Genomic DNA, 18,556 nt, shown 5'->3' with positions numbered 1-18,556 from the left:
TATCGCACATGCCTGATATTATAATGTAAATATTAATTACTGTAAAATAAAATAAAATGAAGTAAAATAAAGAATGAAGAGTTACACACTTATTGAAAACAATTAAAGAATGTCAGTGATTTTTTAATTAGATTGATTTGCTTCATCAGCATTAGGTCATGCCACTTCTCGGGTCAGATGTTATCTTTGAAGGAATGTAAGTATACGTTTGGTAATTAGCCCACTCTTAAAATTAATGGCAATTAAAGACTCTGGACACTTTTGGTAACCATTCTTCTCACTTAGTGTATCTCAATGTATGCATAAAATAATGAACTTGTGAAAATTTCGGTCGTCGAAGTTGCGAGATAATAATAATAATTTTAAAAAAACCACGTCCCACGAAGTTGTGTGCTTTCATATGCTTGATTTCGAGACCTCAAATTCTAAATCTGAGGTCTCGAAATCAAATTCGTGGAAAAATACTTCTTCCTCGAAAACTGCATTACTTCAGAGGTAGCCGTTTCTCACAGTGTATTATACTTTCAACAGCTTCCCATTACTCGTTACCAAGTAGGGTTTTATGCAAATAATTATTTTGAGTAATTACCAATAGTGTCCACCGCCTTTAAAACTCACTTAGATCAAAGTACAGCAGTTTTCGATAGTATTAAGAGTTTCTAGAAACATTTCACTTTTTAGTAGCCGAATGTGGATATTGGCAAATATATCAGTGTTTATCTACCAATATGTTTACATGAGAAGCGTTACTGGTAGTAACGTCTATCAGATTGTGTATTCCAATTATGTACTATTCTAACTGCCTGCACATAATGGGTCTGCATTTTAGGCGATATCTTAACAACGCTACAACCTTTGAAATGAAATGTTCACAGGTTTTATTGTCTTTATATCTATATTCATTAAGGATTTGACTGTTCCAAAACCATACTTTCCCTAAAACAAAGCTGTCAAAATATGTTCCCTTTCTCTCAGTCCGGTCATGTTAAATAGATGGGTTTTTTTTAAATAGGGCATAGGAGTATAATAAATTATGTCATCTTAGTATTACGACTGGTACTAAGACGTCACTAGTGCAAAACACTAACGTTTAAACAAAGAATGACTGTGTGAGATTTTTTTTTTTTTTGCTAACACCTCATCTGTCTAAAGAAATCAAGAACACAGGTTGTCTCTTCGAACAAAAATTACTATTTTTTCCCTTTACGCCTCGTTGTAAAATAGGACTTGTTTTGTTCCAATAAGTGATATGGCAAGATTCACCCCAGCCTTGCCGACCAGAATATATAAAGAAGGAAAACAGAACTTCAGACTTTTCTTCCACTCTTCCATTTTCTAGGGTCAGTAACTGCAGCATTTTTCATCATCTTTTACATCATTGCTTGAAGGCAAAGACCAATGATTTCTATCCTAATCTTTGCCGTGGTTTAATCTTCAAGATACTTTAATCTTCAAGACGTGTGCTTATAATAAGCCTAGTCCTTCATGCGTATGCAAAATGAAATGAAATCCACTTAGGGTGTTAAAGCTCAGACCTTTCGCCGTGATGAAGTCACTGCAGGCCCTGTCGGCACGGCTAAATCACGGTGCACGGACAGAACCTCGGAGCTAGCTTCGTACAGAACGTCTTGCTTGAGGTAATAGCGGTGGTAGAGTCAGTCCGATGGTTTACGGGTTAAACCTGTGACGAAATTGCTCACAGCTTGAGGTCTCTGGCACCATATACCCATTTTGGAAATCACGGCGTTTGAGAAAGTATCGACTATGGCTTGAGGTCCAGGATTATTGCTGGTTTGATTATGCGTTAAAATGAAGCAATGATTCTGTCCTTATCTTGGGTCAACTGTCGCAACTGTTTGGATTTTTAAATAAGATACTTTGTTTATTCAGCGGAGGTAAGGGTAAGGGTGGGACCGGGCAACAATGGAACCGTAAACCAACAAAACAAACGTCCAAGGGGGATCTTCTTCCATTATGTTTGTTTCATAGCTTTAAATATGCTGTTTATGTAGAGAGTGGAAAGTGAAAGTGGTGGAGTGGGAATCAAATCAGGTTCCAACTTAAATTTTAAAAAATACAACCGTCTAAATTAATAAATAGAGATGCACACACAAAGTGTGTATGTTTGAATACCTTATTTAACGGGCATTAAATTTTAACCCTATCAGGGAGGGCTAATTTGTTTTTCCTGTTTCTGAAAAATATTAATATAAATGGCCTGATATTTATTACCAATATTTTCACATTGTTTGTCTGAAATCTTATTTTCCTCTTTTTCTTATCTGAAATCCAAGAAAATGTCTTAATGTTATTATATTTATTTTGACACAATCAATGACGTGACATTGAATCTCATTAATTGGATCACCGTTATAAATAATAATTGGATGATCATATTGATATATATATGAAGAAAAAAAATCGTTCAGCTTAATAAACGTTATTTCCACCAACCTAAGGGGCCCAGGATGCAATGATGAGGCTCGATTAAGGGTTCTAAATAAATATATTATATTCTTCCTTTTTCCCCTTGCAATTTGAAATAATCTGACACGACACAATTTCTTGTAAGTGAAATTTAAGTATTGCCCAATTCCAAAAGGCCAACATTCTACATCCCAGATTTCAAAGGATTTCAAAGCCTCAAGTTGTTCTGATTCAACTATGCCTCCAAATGGCCTTAGATTGCACAACAGAGCATCTAGAATGCAACATTTGTCGGGGCCCTTAAGCTGGCCCGGAGCCCACGCCGTAAGGGTTTCGCGCTACGCACTCGCATGCTCCATCTTTTATCTGTGTTCTATTGTGCCCCCCCCCCCCCCCAGAAAAACGTGTGCCCCCCCCCCCAAAAAAAAAAAAAAAAAAAAAAAAAGTTCGCAAAAAACACAAAAAAGGTTCGATTTATCTAATTCAGAATTCAATCAAAGGTAAAGGTTTTCTTTGTTTTATGTCTACATTCCATTTCACTCTGGGTTTCTTGTTTTCATTGTCAGCGTTCTTCCTTCTTCCATGCCGTGTATTTTCAAAAAATCTAATCAAATCAGGAACAGTTAAAGTAGAAAAGGGGCTTCTTAGATGGGTAGGCTATTTTTTTCGTTCACTTGCAAACAACGACTTTTTCGCGTCACAACTTTAACGAAGGAGTTTAGGCCTATGAGCTGTTCAATCAATCAATCAGTCAGTCAATCAACCAATCAATTTTTTTTTGTTAGAAGGCGCCAAAATCAAAAGTTTGCTCCAAGGCGCTGATGTATGGGCACAAACAGGAGAAATGTCAATGATGGTACACCTCCTGAAACAGCTGAGCTTTCACTATAAAGATGACTTAAACTCAGTTCACATTGTATTGTCGTTCATTCTTTGAATTGTTATCCTTGTACAATAACTATATTTGATTCAGTCAAATTCTTGATCAAGGTCTGGATGAAATTGACTGACCGAAACAACTATTTGAATCATATTTACCAAATAAATGTTGCTTTTAGGGAACGTTTATTTTCAAAATAAATGGAATGGGCCGGAGGTGAAATAAAACTGGCCAGGAATATTGAGATAAAATTGACTCCCATAAATGGCCGACCGTGATAGTTCGCGACGTAAAAAGGAAACATCTTTCTAAGCATACAATTTTAAAAGTAAAAATTATACACCGTTTGATTGTTTTATTTTATTATATAAAAGTCAAAAATTATATACAATAAATCTAAGCTGTGAAAATTTCATTTCAAATAGAAGTAGCGTTTTTGAGATATCGCCGAAAATCTTGGACAAAGAATATTCCGTAATTGGAATACACAACCTCCAGAAACGTTTCTACAGAAACGTTTCTCAGATTGAAATGCTTTTGAATCCTTCTCTCTAAAACCACAATCCTTTGAAGGGAATTTTTTCTCAAAGTGTTACCAACAGCTGCATTGCTTTTTACCACGTAAATTTTTATTGTAAGTTTCTGGTGTGATTACAAAAGGTACACCCTCCCTTTTAACAACTTTACTGGCTTACATTCTGTCAAAGAACTATGTTCAAAGATGAATGACAAGGCACCAACTTATCTCTAGGATGTTCTCTCATCCTTTGGCGTTTGGGCTTTTTAGTATCCGCTCTCAAACTCTGGAACTCTTTACTATTAACATCTCAGCAACAGAACATTTTCAAAAGCATGCATAAAGAGAAGGTACATGTTTGGTAATTACTCAAATTAAGTATTAACTTAAAAACTGATTGGTAACGAGCATTGGAGAGCTGTTGATAGTATAAAACATTGTGGGAAACGACTCCCTCTGAAGTAACGTAGTTTTTGAGAATAAAAGACTAGGTAGAAGTCTTTTGTTCTCATCTGAAAGCACACAAATTCGTCCAACAAGGGTGTTTTTTCTCTCATCATTTTCTCGCAACTTCGATGACCAATTGAGCCCAAATTTTCACGTTTGTTATTTTATGCTTATGATGGGATACACCCAGTGAAAACACTGGTCTTTGACAATTACCAAACGTGTACCTTCCCTTTCACACATGCTTGTTGGGCATTACTTTTAAAATTTGACTCTTAAAGGCAGTGGACACTATTGGTAATTACTCAAAATAATTATTAACATAACACCTTTCTTGATTACTAGCAATTAAATGGGGAGAGGTTGATAGAATAACAAATTGTCAGAAACAGCTCCCTCTGAAGTGACGTAGTTTTCGAGAAAGAAGTAATTTTCCACGAATTTTATTTTGAGACCTCAGATTTAGAATTTGAGGTCTCGAAATCATGCATCTGAAAGCACAGAACTTCGTGTGACCATGGGGCGACAAGGTTTTTTTTTCTTTCATTAATATCTCTCATTTTCGACGACCGATCGAGCTCAAATTTTCACAGGTTTGTCACTTTATGCATTTGTTGAGATACACCAAGTGAGAAGAATAGTGTCCAGGGTCTTTAATGATGTGTCTATTCGTCCACATCTCTCTTTAAAGGTGCTAAAAACCTTTGGTAATTGTCAAAGACCAACATATGCATAAAATACCAAATCTGTGCAAAGCTTGGCTCAATTGGTCATGAAGTTGCAAGAAAATATTGAAAGTATAAACAACAATGTCGTACAATTTTGTGTTCTTTCAGATGGCTAATAAAAGGGTTCAGTCCTGAAGTCTTTTATTCTTCCAGGTGAGAAATTTGTCTTTCTCAAAAACTATGTTACTTCAGAGGGAGCAGTTTCTCAAACTGTTTTATACTACCAACAGCTCTCCATAAGTTTTTATGCTAACAATTATTTTGAGTAATTACCATAATACAATATGGATAGATGGCGATTTACAAATTTGAAACTTTCATAATTCTATTTTGATAAGAGTAGTGGTAGTAATCTACTACTACCATTTTAATATTATATTAAATTAAACATTACTTGGCATTGAACTTCTCAAACATTACCAAATTATTTTACTTTTTACACATTCACAAAGAGGGACAAATTTAAGTTCACCTCATCAGGGAACAAGTGCATATCGTGTCAGACCTGTGCTGCGGATTTCTCTGAGCCTTCCACAGTGTCTTAGGATTGTGAAGATTGAGCGAGATGTTGTCAAGAATCGACCGTTGCTACTTCCCTTAAAATCATCATCAGTGAAGAAAAACAGGCCTGTAAAAAGGTAACAACAGAAAATGTCAATATTTAGACATGAAACAGTTCACAATAACCGTCTCAATGCGCTTTACATTAGTGCCCTGGTCACTGGGCAAATAGTATTCCGTTAATCTTTCTCAGCACCCCGAAAATATTGTACAATCTGGGCAACTGTAGCGCTCCAAAGGCTTTTCCATACACAATATCAACCTCTACCCTCCAGGTACCCATTTATACCCCTGGGTGAAGAGAAGCAATTATAGTAAAGTATCTTGCTCAAGGATACAAGTGTCACAACCGGAATTCAAACCCACACTCTGATGAATAACCATCTACAAGCGTCACAACCGGAATTCAAACCCACACTCTGATGAATAACCATCTACAAGCGTCACAACCGGAATTCAAACCCACACTCTGATGAATAACCATCTACAAGTGTCACAACCGGAATTCAAACCCACACTCTCATCAATAACCATCAGAACTTAATTTTGATGCCACCCAAAATAATTCCTCTGTGGAAAATTCCATCATATCTTCCTAATTTAAATAGTCATGACAAACAAGTAACTGTGATAATTTCAGAAAACAAGTTGTCATACTTTAACAAACACCAAAACAAGATATTTTGTGTCCTTTGTTAAAAGCGGACTATGATATTATGTCAAATAAAAACATAAACTATCATGATATGTGCCAATTTTTGCCACAAATATTTATCAGGAGTGGCATCTAGTTTATAAAGTAAGTCTTGATGACCTTATTTCAACTTCGGAGAGTAGTTCATGTATGATAGCGCCCTCTTGTGGGGAAAATTCTGACAAATAAAAAAGAGGTCTATTCACCATGACTTAAAGTAGCTTGAACATAAAAGTAAGCACATCTCAATGATTAAAAACTATCTCACTCATCAGACATACATGTACTTCATACCTTTAGTATCTTTGTTTTCTTGCTCTTTAAGTTGCCTCACTTTCTTCATGGCTGTTTTGCCGAGAGTCTTTTGTGGTTTTTGTAGGAGTGAGTAGCGTGTACTGACCGTTGTATTGATGAGGTCGACAGCAGCATTGATGGACTCATATGTCAATCTACCCTTCATGTACCTGAAGATATAAACATGTAAGGGTTTGGTTGTACTTCATGTCTTGAACAAATGTTACAAACACTTTAAAGGGACACGTTGCTTTGGATCAAGCAAGTTGGTCTATGAAAAAGCATCTTGTTATCAAATGCCTAGAATATAATGATCCACACAAATATGCCTCGAAATTGCATTGTTTTCCTCATACCTCGTGAACTAACTCGGCATGCCATTTTGTTGAGTCAAGTTTTTGACATCATAAAATGGCGGACCGTGTTAGTTTGCAAGATTAAAGGAAAACCACACAATTTCGAGGCATATTTGTGAGGATCTTTATATTCTACTTTTAAAACATCTTTCTAACCATTATAGATGCATTTCATAACAAATGGTTTCAAACACTGTTCATAGACCAACTCGCCTGATCCAAGGCAATGTGTCCCTTGAATGATAACGAATTAGCTACACATATTTTTACGTGTAGTTAATTTGTTCTTACAAATTACTAATTCATTATCATAAAATTTGTAAACACAAATTCAAAATCTTTTGTTATGATTATTGCACTCATTCATCATAACAGATTACTAAATCATTTTTCAGTTTCCAAATTTTGTATTAAAACTCAATTTAGCTTTGCCTTTTTGATGGTTACCGACCCACCCCATTATCAAATACATAACATCATTGCTGGTTGCGATGATTTAGCCATGGAATATGCGGATTAATTATGTTTTTGAATTAAAAGTGTGGTAAATCAATACACAAACTTGGGCTTGATTGAAAGTTTTGGGGTGCCATTCCGAGCATAATGCTACTATTGCTGCACTCAATTTCATAGAGCTGCTTGGAAAGCACTAAAAGTAGCTAAGCACAACAAAAATATACTAACCAGAACAAGGTTACCAGCCAAACTGCTTTGTCGCATGTACATTTTTCGACTGGTATCCTGCTCATTTCTGCTTAACCATTATTTGCTGCTGATGCAGCTGTATGAAGTTTAATTCCATTTTATTGTGGCTTACTTGGGAACAGCATCAAATTCATCCACTGTCATAAACTCCATCGAGGGCAGACATATTTTCTTAGTCTTGTCGCCTTGATGTCCCTTGTCATCTTTCTTGGAGCCCATCTGATGCCCTGAGCTACCTGAACCTGGTCTCTGGTTATCTTCTACTGATTTTAAAGGTGGGCGACTGTGAGAAAAACAAACACACAATGAATGTGGATGGCTTTTTTAACCATGGGGAAAAAATGGAACTGTGTAACTTGTAAGAGTGCTTTCAATGTAAATGTATATGAAACTCTAAAGAATTTATTGTTTTATTTTATCTGGAAGGGAATTGATTTTTTTTTTTCTTCTGGTAATTGGGCAATCCGTTCGGTTCAACCTTCAACACTATTACATTAACAAAATAAATCAGAAATAATATTCTCTTCTGACTATTTTCAGGACTTTATATTTTAAGATTAGCTACTGTTATTAATACAATGCAACATGGAAAGTTACAAAATCCAACAGAAAATATGGTTTCTGCTTTTTGAGTAACCCTGTAATTTTATTTAATTTCATTTATTCTGGTTCTGAAGCCAAGGACTCTCTGAAACGCATAATTATTCACTGTACTAGCCAGAACTAAACGGAGAGAAGACAAGAAAGAAAGTTTCAGTTTTAGATGTGGGAGGGAAAACCATAGAGAAATATTCCAAGGAAAACCCACGCAGTCAAATAGGGACTGAAAATCCAATCCACAAAGTGACCCCAGCGGGATTCGAACCGGGGTCCTAGAGGTGGAAGGCCAGGAGAGATACCCTTACGCCAAACTGACCACCATTGCCCCAGACACAGAGTGTATAAGTGAGAGGGAAGTATTCATTACAATCACCTGCTGCTTGTAGTGTTGCTGTGGGATGTTCTATTCTCTCTTCCAGGTAACCTGTCTGGTATATGAGTTTCAATATGCTGAACATGACGACACATCTCTTCAATATTCGCTTTAAGAGTCTGAAAAGAATACAACACATCAATTGATCAATCTAATTATTCTACGATTTCTTTGGTTGGATATCATTTTGGAACATGGGTGTTTCTTGTATACATGTACATTTATAATACATGTTACCATGTACATGTACATGTACATGTACTTGAAAGTGTACAATTTTCTTGGAATGCAACAATCCAAAACCAGTGATTTCCAGGTATAGATTATAAGATGGCGTGTCATGGCCTAGCATTTTAAGCACTAGATTCAAGCTCTGATCAGCAGAGGGTTCAAGACCAAGTCGTAACACCTGTGTCCTTGAGCAAGACACTTAACCATTGCTTCGTCCTTCGGATGGCACGTAAAGTCATGTGTGTTGTGTACCGCACAAAAAAGAACCCAGTGCACTTATCAAAGAAAAGGGGTTCGCCCAGGTGTTCCTGGTTTGATTGCGGCATATTGCGCCACAGCACCTTGTTAAACAACAAAGGAGGAGTAGGTCTCATAATTTAAACAAAAATTAAGTTGTCTTATTAATCATGCAGAACTGTTCCATTTGTTTTCTATCTTATTCTTGCAACTATTCTGGTAAGTTATCAATTCCTAAATACATTTGTCACTCTCTAAACTAAAAATTGTGATGTGCAGGCCAAAGTGCTGTGTACCAACCGATGCATATTGAATGAGATTCATCGCTTTATGAAAACACTTAACTTAAATAGGTCATCAATGGATAAGATGGCAAATCTTGATTTGTCACTTTGTGAAAACGCAAAATGGCAAATTAAGCAAATGTTGATCATGCTAATTGGTAGAATTACCAAACCATTATCCATGTGTTACATGTAGGTCTTGAAATTGGTTTGGGGTTGATGAAAGAAAAATTGACAAGAGTAGGACTCAAACCAATGATCATCGGATTAATGCGCCAACACTCTACCAACTGAGCTATCTAGCCAGGGCCGTCTCCCTACTTTGTCAACATACTGTCTTGAAATTGGCTGAAGATATTAACATCAATTGAATTGCAAATTAAATGGCACGTTGTGAAACAGTTCCTTCCCTGTGAAACCTGATTCCCTTTCCTTTTAAAGGAACACGTTGCCTTGGATCGATCGAGTTGGCCTTTAAAAAGAGTTCGTAACCATTTGTTATAAAATGCATATGGGTAGAAAGATGCTGTAAAAGTAGAATACAATGATCCACACAAACATGCCTCGAAATTGCAGTTTTCCTTTTACCTCGTCGGCTAACACGGTTGGCCATATTTACTGTCGACCGTGTTAGTTCGCAAAGTAAAAGGAAAATCATGCAAATTCAAGGAAAACTTGTGTGGATCATTGTATTTTACTTGTAATACATGTACATCTTTCCAACCATAAATACGCATTTTATAGCAAATGGTTACAAACGCTTTTTATAGACCAACTCGTCCGATCCAAGGCAACGTGTTCCTTGAACATCACCTATTGGTATTTATTGTTACCTTTGTTCTCTGAAACTGATCTTTCTCATACTGAATCAGTTCTCTCATTTGACCAACGACTGACTCTAGCACGCACAACTCTCTGTTGATTCCTGAAAGTTGCTGTCTGCAGGAGTCGTCCAGACCACCTGGAACTAACACTGCAAAATTAAAAACACATGAAATAAATGAATGGTGGTAAAATAATGGTTAAAAGCTCTGGTACACAATCAAGTCATCTGTGCTTGATGTGCTAATTCAAAATAAAAAAAAACAAAATTCAGACATACCAGGCCTGGACATACATTGGGTCTTGAAAAAGTGAACAACATTGTATCCTTCACATTTTAAACCTTAAAGGAACACGTTGCCTTGGATCGGACGAGTTGGTCTTTGAAAAGCGTTTGTAACCGTTTTTTATAAAATGCATATGGGTAGAAAGATGTTGTAAAAGTAGAATACAATGATCCACACAAACATGCCTCGAAATTGCACGGTTTTCTTTTTACCTCGTCGACTAAGACGGTCGGCCATTTATGGGAGTCAAAATTTTGACTCCCATAAATGGCCGACCGTGTTAGTTCGCACAGTAACAGGAAAACCACGCAATTTCGAGGCAAACATGTGTGGATCATTATATTCTACTTTTAAAACATCTTTCCATCCATATGCAATTTATAAAAAACGGTTACAAACGCTTTTTATTGACCAACTCGTTCGATCCAAGGCAACGTGTTCCTTTAAGGCTACCCCAACCATGCCAACTTTATCCTGGTGCTTCAAAGGTCAAATATTTACTTCATTGAAGACTATCCCAGCTCTGGCAACTGACCACCAGTCCCCATCCCCTCATACATTGTACATGTAGGTATGTGGAATGGTCTATTGAGGAATAAAAAGGAAGTTGACTCCATGGATGCCCTAAAATAAATACATAAAAATGGAACGCTACTTGGCACCAGCTGTCTGCTGCCATCTAGTGTTCCAAGGGTTCCAGATGTGACACCCTAGTGTACAATTTGAGACATAATCCAACTAAGTTATGTCCTGGGGAAGTACATTGTGTCTGAATATTTTACCTTCTGATGATAAATCCATACATCTTGTCAGTCCAGCAATCTTGGCTTCAAATATCTGTTTGAGTTCATCTAAAGTTGTGGCTTCCATTCTAATACAATTGTCCTTACACTTACAGACTTAATGCCTTGCTGGAATTAGAGAAGAAAACAAATAACAGTGTACATGTAAGTCATAAAGAAGCTTCAAACCATTTATAAACAGTTTTTTGTTTTTCACCCTATTCTCATGTTTCCTCTGTGCTGACTGTACATCGTAGCCTTGGTCTTGGCTCATACAGTGAGTGTTTGTTCCGCTATCCTTACAAAAGCCAGCTGAATGAAATGAGCTCCATGTCGACTGTACTACACGTTATGTACAGTGTGCTCTACCATGGAGGTCAGATTACTGGCTCTACTGTACTAGACTGATTTGAGTGATGGTTCAATCCACTGAGGGAGGATACCGAGTGGATTGGACAACCCAAATGTGTCAACCTAAAAGGTTTATCCCGATTCAGAACCGCAATGCGTTATGGGTAAGCAGATGGGGCAGTTTGCTATGCGGTGTATTTTGTCAAGCACGACTCGCTCACACAAGACGCAAGACGCATTCCGCCTAATGAACCAATTCACCTGACATCATCACTAGAGTATCTTGGATGCGCCATACTGGTGGGCAATGTCACTCTATGCGTTATTTAGTGAAGTGCGGATTTCTCTTGATACTTTGAGTACACTCCTAGAACTACTTCGGTTTCGTCCGGCTATCGTGAGACGATAGCCGGACGAAACCGAAATAGTTCTAGGACTAATTTGAGTATTGACATTCGCGATAAATCTTATATTTATATGGAATATTATATTGATTGTAAATGCTAATTGCTTGTCTAGACTTTTAAAAAATTCATTGCAAGATAACAGAGGGCGGGCGTCATGTGAAGACCTCAGACATGTCAGAGCCGTGTGCACAGTTGAAGGTATTTACATAACACCTGCCCTCTAAGTCTATTGCTCAATCCATCTTACCCGCATCATGGACTGGTCCAACAAACACAGTTTTAAAGCCAAGATGGCGTCCGACTGCTTTTCGTGTAAGCATGGTGTATCCTGGTGTCATGTGTTTTCAGTAGGATAACAGGAAAATTGTTCACAATCAAAAACTAAATTTTTTTTTTTCAAATCATCTATCCAATTTTTTAATAATAACCATTTTACTTCATGGTGTGTTGAAATTTTTAAAGTTTTGGTTTTACGTTGCGAGAGACAGTCCGCCATTAACAGTGCTTATGCATGCACGACGTTGGAGCAACGTCATATGTTTTCACACCTTTCATTGGTTGGTATTTTATTGAATATTCAGAAGCTAGTATGGCGTGCAAAATAAATCAAAAATATTATTCAATTACTACTTAACAAATTTAATTACATTTTTGTCCTAAGGCATTAATTCTGGCTACTATATTAGAATCCAGAGATATCATAAGGCATGAAAGTAAAACACCCCACCCCCCTTGATGCACTCACACTTCATAATAATCCTTTTTCCCCCATTTCAGACCAGTAATGTTTGGTTTCAGGAGATAAGAAACCAATCTGTGATATTTTCTCTTTAATGTAGACTTAATATTTATTACGCTTATCGGAATTTATTACAGTAATGAAGTAAATCAACAACAAAAAATTTTGACTCCCATATGGCCGACCGTGTTAGTTCGCACAGTAACAGGAAAACCACGTAATGGGAGACGATAGCCGGACGAAACCGAAAATTTCGGTTTCGTTCGGCGAAATAGTTCTAGTAGTAGGAGTATGACGCTACGATAAGTTAAGTTTTTTTCTGTTTAAAAATTAACACTGTCACGACTCATTGACTGTTCATGAAGTTTTTCCATTGCATTTATTTCAGTTTATATTATAAGCACGCTAGATATTCATACTTGGTTTATTTGCTGTTTTAAGGTATTTGAAACTTGTTGTCGGCGCTCTGGACTTGTTGTCGGCGTTGTCGGCATTTTTGTAGTAGGACCGCTGTAGTAGTGTAGGACCGCTGCGTAGTGTTGACATTAATAAATATATTTAATTATTTATTCCAATATCTAGGCATTCTTACCTGAATATTCACTAACTTAAACTAGCTAGCTTGAGCGGGTCACATTCGTAAAACACTCAGACTCTTTTCATCACAGTTTTTCACACTCACACACCAGTGTGATTTACAGAGGAAAACAGCGGTTCAAAATTCACCGCCGGGCGTTCTTTGACCTCTCTTAAACCGACATGGATAAATGTCCTCAATAGAGGGCGCTGTATACAACCAGCAGTGCGCCGAAGTTGCGAAGTCGCATTAATTTGGGGTGGGCCCATATTTATTGCAGAGCAAGTTAGCGCTCTAGTCAATAATATAGCTCTTTGGGTGGGCCGTACCTGGGGAAGTGACTGGTTTATGAATGATGAATGCTCACGTTTCACTACATTATGATCTGGATCATTATTTTCAAAAACCACCTAATAAACTCACATACAGGGGGCATTATTAATAACTATTGTCCTTTCCCGCTCCCTGCATGCTCAGTTTGGTAAAAATAAATTGGGTCCCAAAGCCAGTCATGTCACTATAGGGCCTAAAAACACCCTATACAAAGTACCGGAGTTCTTCCCCCAAACGTGAAAAACGTCAGAGCATCAATCTTGACAAGCGTCCCCTACTTCTCTAAGCGAAATCAAGTACCATTAATTTGTTTAGGGCCTTAAAAAATGGTAGAGCAACAATCTCATCTCACAATTAATTATTTGCCACAATTTGTACACCGTTTTAATTAGGCTCTAAATATTAATTTGTCTAATACAGAATTTACAGACACTGGACACTATTGGTATTATTGTCATAGACAGGTCGTCTCACTTCGTGTATCTAAACATAATGAATAAAACTACAAACCGGTGAAAATTTGAGCTCTTGGTCGCCGAAGTTGCGAGATAATAATGTAAGAAAAAAACTTCCTTGTGCTTTTAAAATAAATGGTTGATTTCGATCGAGACCCCAAAATTCTAAATCTGAGGTCTCGAAATCAAATTCGTTGGAAATTACTTCTTTCTCGAAAACTACGTCACTTCAGGGGGAGCCGTTTGCTCACATGTTTACATCAACCTCTCCCCAATTCTCGTCACCAAGTAAGGTTTTATGCTAATAATTATTTTGCGTAACTACCAACAGTGTCCACTGCCTTTAATATTTTGGTATAATAAGGCCGACGCTCTGTTTTTTCTCCCCGGGTGCCTGCACTTTCTAAATAAATTATATTTCACTCTCCGTTTAGGGCAAGAGCTAGAGGACGAGATCATGTTTAATTTTTCAGCAGTTTTTAATTTCATTTCAAACGACATGATTTAAAATTTTCATTACTTCCAAATACTTATAATAGAAACGCATAATCTGGTGACGTCATTAACATTTATACGTGATATTATTTGCATCAAAGTTGTTATTATGATTTTGTACCCATCCGCCGTCACCTGAAAATTAGGCGCTTGGGTATTTCATGATATAAACATCAAGCTTACCGTAAAACTAAACAACGTTGAAATCAAATCAAAATAAGTTTAAACATTGCAAATAATTATTATGGCACTTTCATGAAGAAAAGTTCAGTGATTTCTAACCTCTCACACAATAAATCACATAAAGACACACACCACTACTATAAGATTACTACAGTCTCTTATCGTTGATTGTGTACGAAACTTTAAGTTAAAATGTGTAGGCCTAATGCGCACGTCATAATCATGGCGTCACAGTTATTGCAAGATACCTGAAGTATCAAGAATTTGCATTATTTATAGGTCATTGCACAAAATAATCAATAAATGATCACTCAAAGATTAAAAAATCAACATAGAGACTGACTGAAGTGATGTATGACACGAATTATAATAATTTAAAGAAAACAAACCTAATTTGATTTAATAAAACTATTCAGTTGTCTTACTTGTGTTTGCGTAGTGTTTCTATTAATTTTGGCATTTGATTGGTTCTCATTTAAACGAAAACGTATTAATTTTTTTTTTTTTTTTTTGCGAAAACTCCCAGCAAATCTATTTTCCAAACTTGGATGATGAGTTTGCAAAGTAAAAAGAGCGACTATACTCAATATTTTAATATTGCTAAAGTTGTCCATGCTGCTGCCCGAACAAAAAGAAATAATATTAATCCGAACAAAGTAGTCAATTGAAGAGGCAATATCAATTTTAAAAAATCAGGGAAGTTTCGGCTGTTTTTTGTTGGGTGTTTACTGTTAGGGTGTTTGCTTGTTTGTTTATTTGTTTTTATGGGTGTTTTTGGCCCACCACTAAGGCAATCCGTTTACAACCAAGCCACAATGTGGATGGGGTTCTCATTATGACAAAGTCAGTAGGATTTGAAACTTTGCATGGTGGAAATAAGATATAGAAGAGTTTGCGGTAACACCATGTAACAATGTATACAAAGTTATCGATCTTAGACTACCAATATACACCACAGGGAGGGGTATTGTACTGTAACACTGCCAATTCCTGTCTTGAGTTAGGAGACTTACTACGTACTTGCAACACTTTTTGAATTAATGATCATCTAATGCAGAGGCATTAAACCACCATGGAGGAAGGATGATAGAACGGCGCGGTTCAAATTATTTCAATGTGTGGATCTGGGGAAAACAACAAATCAAAAACACAAAATTTTCGTATTATCCTTCAGTCTCTTTTAAAATTTAGGAATCTGCTTGAAAGTTGGATTTAATTATCTCAAATATAACATTAATTTTAACAAAATCCATGGCAACCAAACCCCACCTTGCCTGCCCATGAAAGAACTTGGCAAGGAGTGAGTTAAGTTGCCTAGATACTGCGCATGGGCAAGCAAGGGCACTCGCTCCACTGCTGTATGTTAGATACAGAGTACTTCTGGATCCTTGCTGGGCTTTTTCCAGATGGCTCCGTACACTGTTCCACTTTGTTGTAATATCTCTTGGCAGGAGACTCGGAATGACCCAGCGATCTTCAATATCTAAGTCACCGTACGGTAATCCAAAGGTAGCTGAACCGTAATAGTTCCTGAGTACCACAAGCATACCTCTTGCCTCTCCTACTCGGGGGATACCATCCCCACACCACAATCTGTCTGGTGGATATTTATTCACACAAGTCTGTACAGCCTCTGCAAAAGTTGTAGTGTTATTTTTGGGTAGGTACTCCTCCCTAATACGCATAAAGATGATTTCCGTCGGATGAGCATCCAAGAAAGATATGGTGGTCTTTAACACGTCATCAAAATTAGCATGTTGGTAAATGACACCATGGTGGATTGGCAGGCTATTGTTGAAATGTCGACAACGTATGTCGACAAAGCGAACTCCAGCATTATACTGGGTGGCTAAGGACCATGACTGACACTGTGCCCAACAACCACCGTATAGGCTCATGGACTCATGGGTTCCTGGTAGTGACAGATCTGACGTTTGACGATCATCACTAATTGTCGACATCCACCGTGATGTGTCGACTGGACCATAGCCAACATCTTTATAACTGATTCGACAACAACAAGCCCCCATTTCAAGTACAAGTGTCAGTCAATGGCAACACAATCAGAGTGGAAGATGGTTTTGTTGCCAACTAGTACGTAGCCCTACATAAAGTACATGTTCTACGTACATCGTGGACTGCAGTACGATGTTGTTCTAAGCCTTGAGCTCCTCCGTTGCATTCAGTGTGGCACGGTGGCATTAATGTCCTGCCACCAGGGCTATGCCCCACAGCTGGTGTACCGTGTTAAGTAACGACAGGCGGCAGGTAACTACTAGGGCCTATGTGACTTAGTGCACATTACAACGATATAAAACCATCAATCATACATTAGACTCGAACGGTCGAACTCACTCTTTCTTTTTTCAACAACCAGACAAAGCTACATCGTCCATGCTCTTTGGTTGTAAAAATGTAGACTACATAGAATTTCTAGTTTGATAAAAGTGAGGGTAGAGAGACAGCTATTAATCATGGTCACTTCCATCCAAATTCCAACTGGCCGTGTGCGCAGTACACTCTTGACTCAATTTAGTAGTAGTACTTACTTCCGGCATTCTACCTCCATCCGGTGTTGATGAAGGTTGCTGGCATAATGGCATGATACGTGCCATGGTTAAGAGATAAAGACACATCCAGGGAATAATTTTGTTTATGCAAAGTTCGCAAAGTTCTCCACAGCACAATAATAACGCCTACCTCTCGGAGCTGTGTTTTTGAACAGCGCCACCAATTGGCCGGACAATGTCGTGATTGTTGATAAACAAACCGCATCGACGGGGGGTATTGACAGCCAATTATGCTAGTAAAACATTTAATCGTGTTATAACTGTGACAATTTTTTGGAAGTACTTTCAAGTTTTGAATAATTTAATACTTGTGTTATACAAATGTTGCTATCTTGTTTTGCTTTGCGTTTGTGGCTTAATTTGTGGTAAGTGTCCAACCTTGATTGACAAAAACTCGTGCTGTGAGGTCTGTTATAAAGGTGTCAGTGAGTTCGGGCATGCATTCTGCTATGTTATTTAATAAAGGCCTTATACATTGTGCAAATAATAATAGTCATCTGTTGCAAACTGCTCACCTACCAAAAGGACCTATATCGTAAATATGTGGGGACAAAAATAATATTTAATGGTCTGATGTTTCGACCCTATGTAGAGTCTTCCTCAAAGGGAAAACAACAAAACACACACAACAAGAATACTGATGGAAAAGAACAGTAAAGTAGAGATAAATAAAAAGTAGGGCAGGGACGGAGCGGAGGCACACTTTTTATCCAGATCCAGAGACTACAAAGCTTTCAAGACAGCGATCAAAGCACACTTTCGAAATTTCCACTAGGTCATTGGTCAGGTCATAAAACTCTGATGCGATGCGGGTATCCGATTTTATCGGAGTATAATATCCAGATCCAGATCCAAACCAACACCTTCAAGACCTCGGAGGGTGACAACACTTTGAAAGTGCTGAATCCAGCATTTCGAAAAAAAAAAAAAAAAAAAAAAAAAAAAAATCCAGCATTTAGTATTCAGTATACAGAAAGCTAATCCAACAAGAATTCCATGGATTTCTTTTTTGTGGAAATGTTGTACTGACACCTAATTGTTGAATTAAAGGAACACGTTGCCTTGGATCGGTCGAGTTGGACTTTGAAAAGCGCTTGAAACCGTTTGTTACAAAATGCATATGGTTAGAAAGATAACTTAAAAGTAGAATATAATGATCCACACAAACATGCCTCAGAATTCCACGGTTTTCCTTTTACGTCGCGAAGAAACACGGTCGGC

The 18,556-nt window shown here is 37.4% G+C and overlaps 2 protein-coding genes across 3 annotated transcripts; both read right to left on the bottom strand.

Moving 5' to 3' along the window:
- Positions 1–3,579: 3,579 nt before the first annotated feature.
- On the bottom strand, positions 3,580–17,471 carry LOC139941967 (SKA complex subunit 1-like). Of its 2 annotated transcripts, none has more exons than XM_071938615.1 (7): positions 17,315–17,471; positions 11,226–11,354; positions 10,168–10,307; positions 8,583–8,701; positions 7,722–7,892; positions 6,549–6,718; positions 3,580–5,627 (listed from the first exon to the last, which is right to left on the bottom strand). In XM_071938615.1, exons 2-7 carry the CDS (start codon positions 11,311–11,313, stop codon positions 5,476–5,478), a joined length of 840 nt encoding a protein of 279 aa, XP_071794716.1. In that variant the 5' UTR covers positions 11,314–11,354; positions 17,315–17,471; the 3' UTR covers positions 3,580–5,475. The 2 variants fall into 2 exon arrangements, with proteins under 2 accessions (XP_071794716.1, XP_071794715.1); XM_071938614.1 differs by lacking the exon at positions 17,315–17,471 and adding an exon at positions 13,315–13,484 and having other exon boundaries at positions 3,584–5,627.
- LOC139941966 (1-phosphatidylinositol phosphodiesterase-like) lies at positions 14,548–17,317 on the bottom strand. The gene has a single exon (XM_071938613.1). It carries the CDS (start codon positions 16,793–16,795, stop codon positions 15,953–15,955), a length of 843 nt encoding a protein of 280 aa, XP_071794714.1. The 5' UTR covers positions 16,796–17,317; the 3' UTR covers positions 14,548–15,952.
- Positions 17,472–18,556: the final 1,085 nt, after the last annotated feature.

Source organism: Asterias amurensis, chromosome 9, assembly GCF_032118995.1.
Source record: "Asterias amurensis chromosome 9, ASM3211899v1".
In the NCBI taxonomy this organism is placed as follows: domain Eukaryota; kingdom Metazoa; phylum Echinodermata; class Asteroidea; order Forcipulatida; family Asteriidae; genus Asterias; species Asterias amurensis.
The sequence above is the reverse complement of the archived record's forward strand: the minus strand, read 5'-3'. Positions and strand labels throughout refer to the sequence as shown.

Excerpts from the sequence above, each read along its gene's own strand:
- LOC139941967 (XM_071938615.1), bottom strand. The coding sequence starts at position 11,313 with ATGGAAGCCACAACTTTAGATGAACTCAAACAGATATTTGAAGCCAAG. Across the intron at positions 10,308-11,225 it reads TATGGATTTATCATCAGAAG|TGTTAGTTCCAGGTGGTCTG; the intron begins GTAAAATATTCA and ends TTAATTTTGCAG. Across the intron at positions 8,702-10,167 it reads ATCAGTTTCAGAGAACAAAG|ACTCTTAAAGCGAATATTGA; the intron begins GTAACAATAAAT and ends TATTCTTTTCAG.
- LOC139941966 (XM_071938613.1), bottom strand. The coding sequence starts at position 16,795 with ATGGGGGCTTGTTGTTGTCGAATCAGTTATAAAGATGTTGGCTATGGT.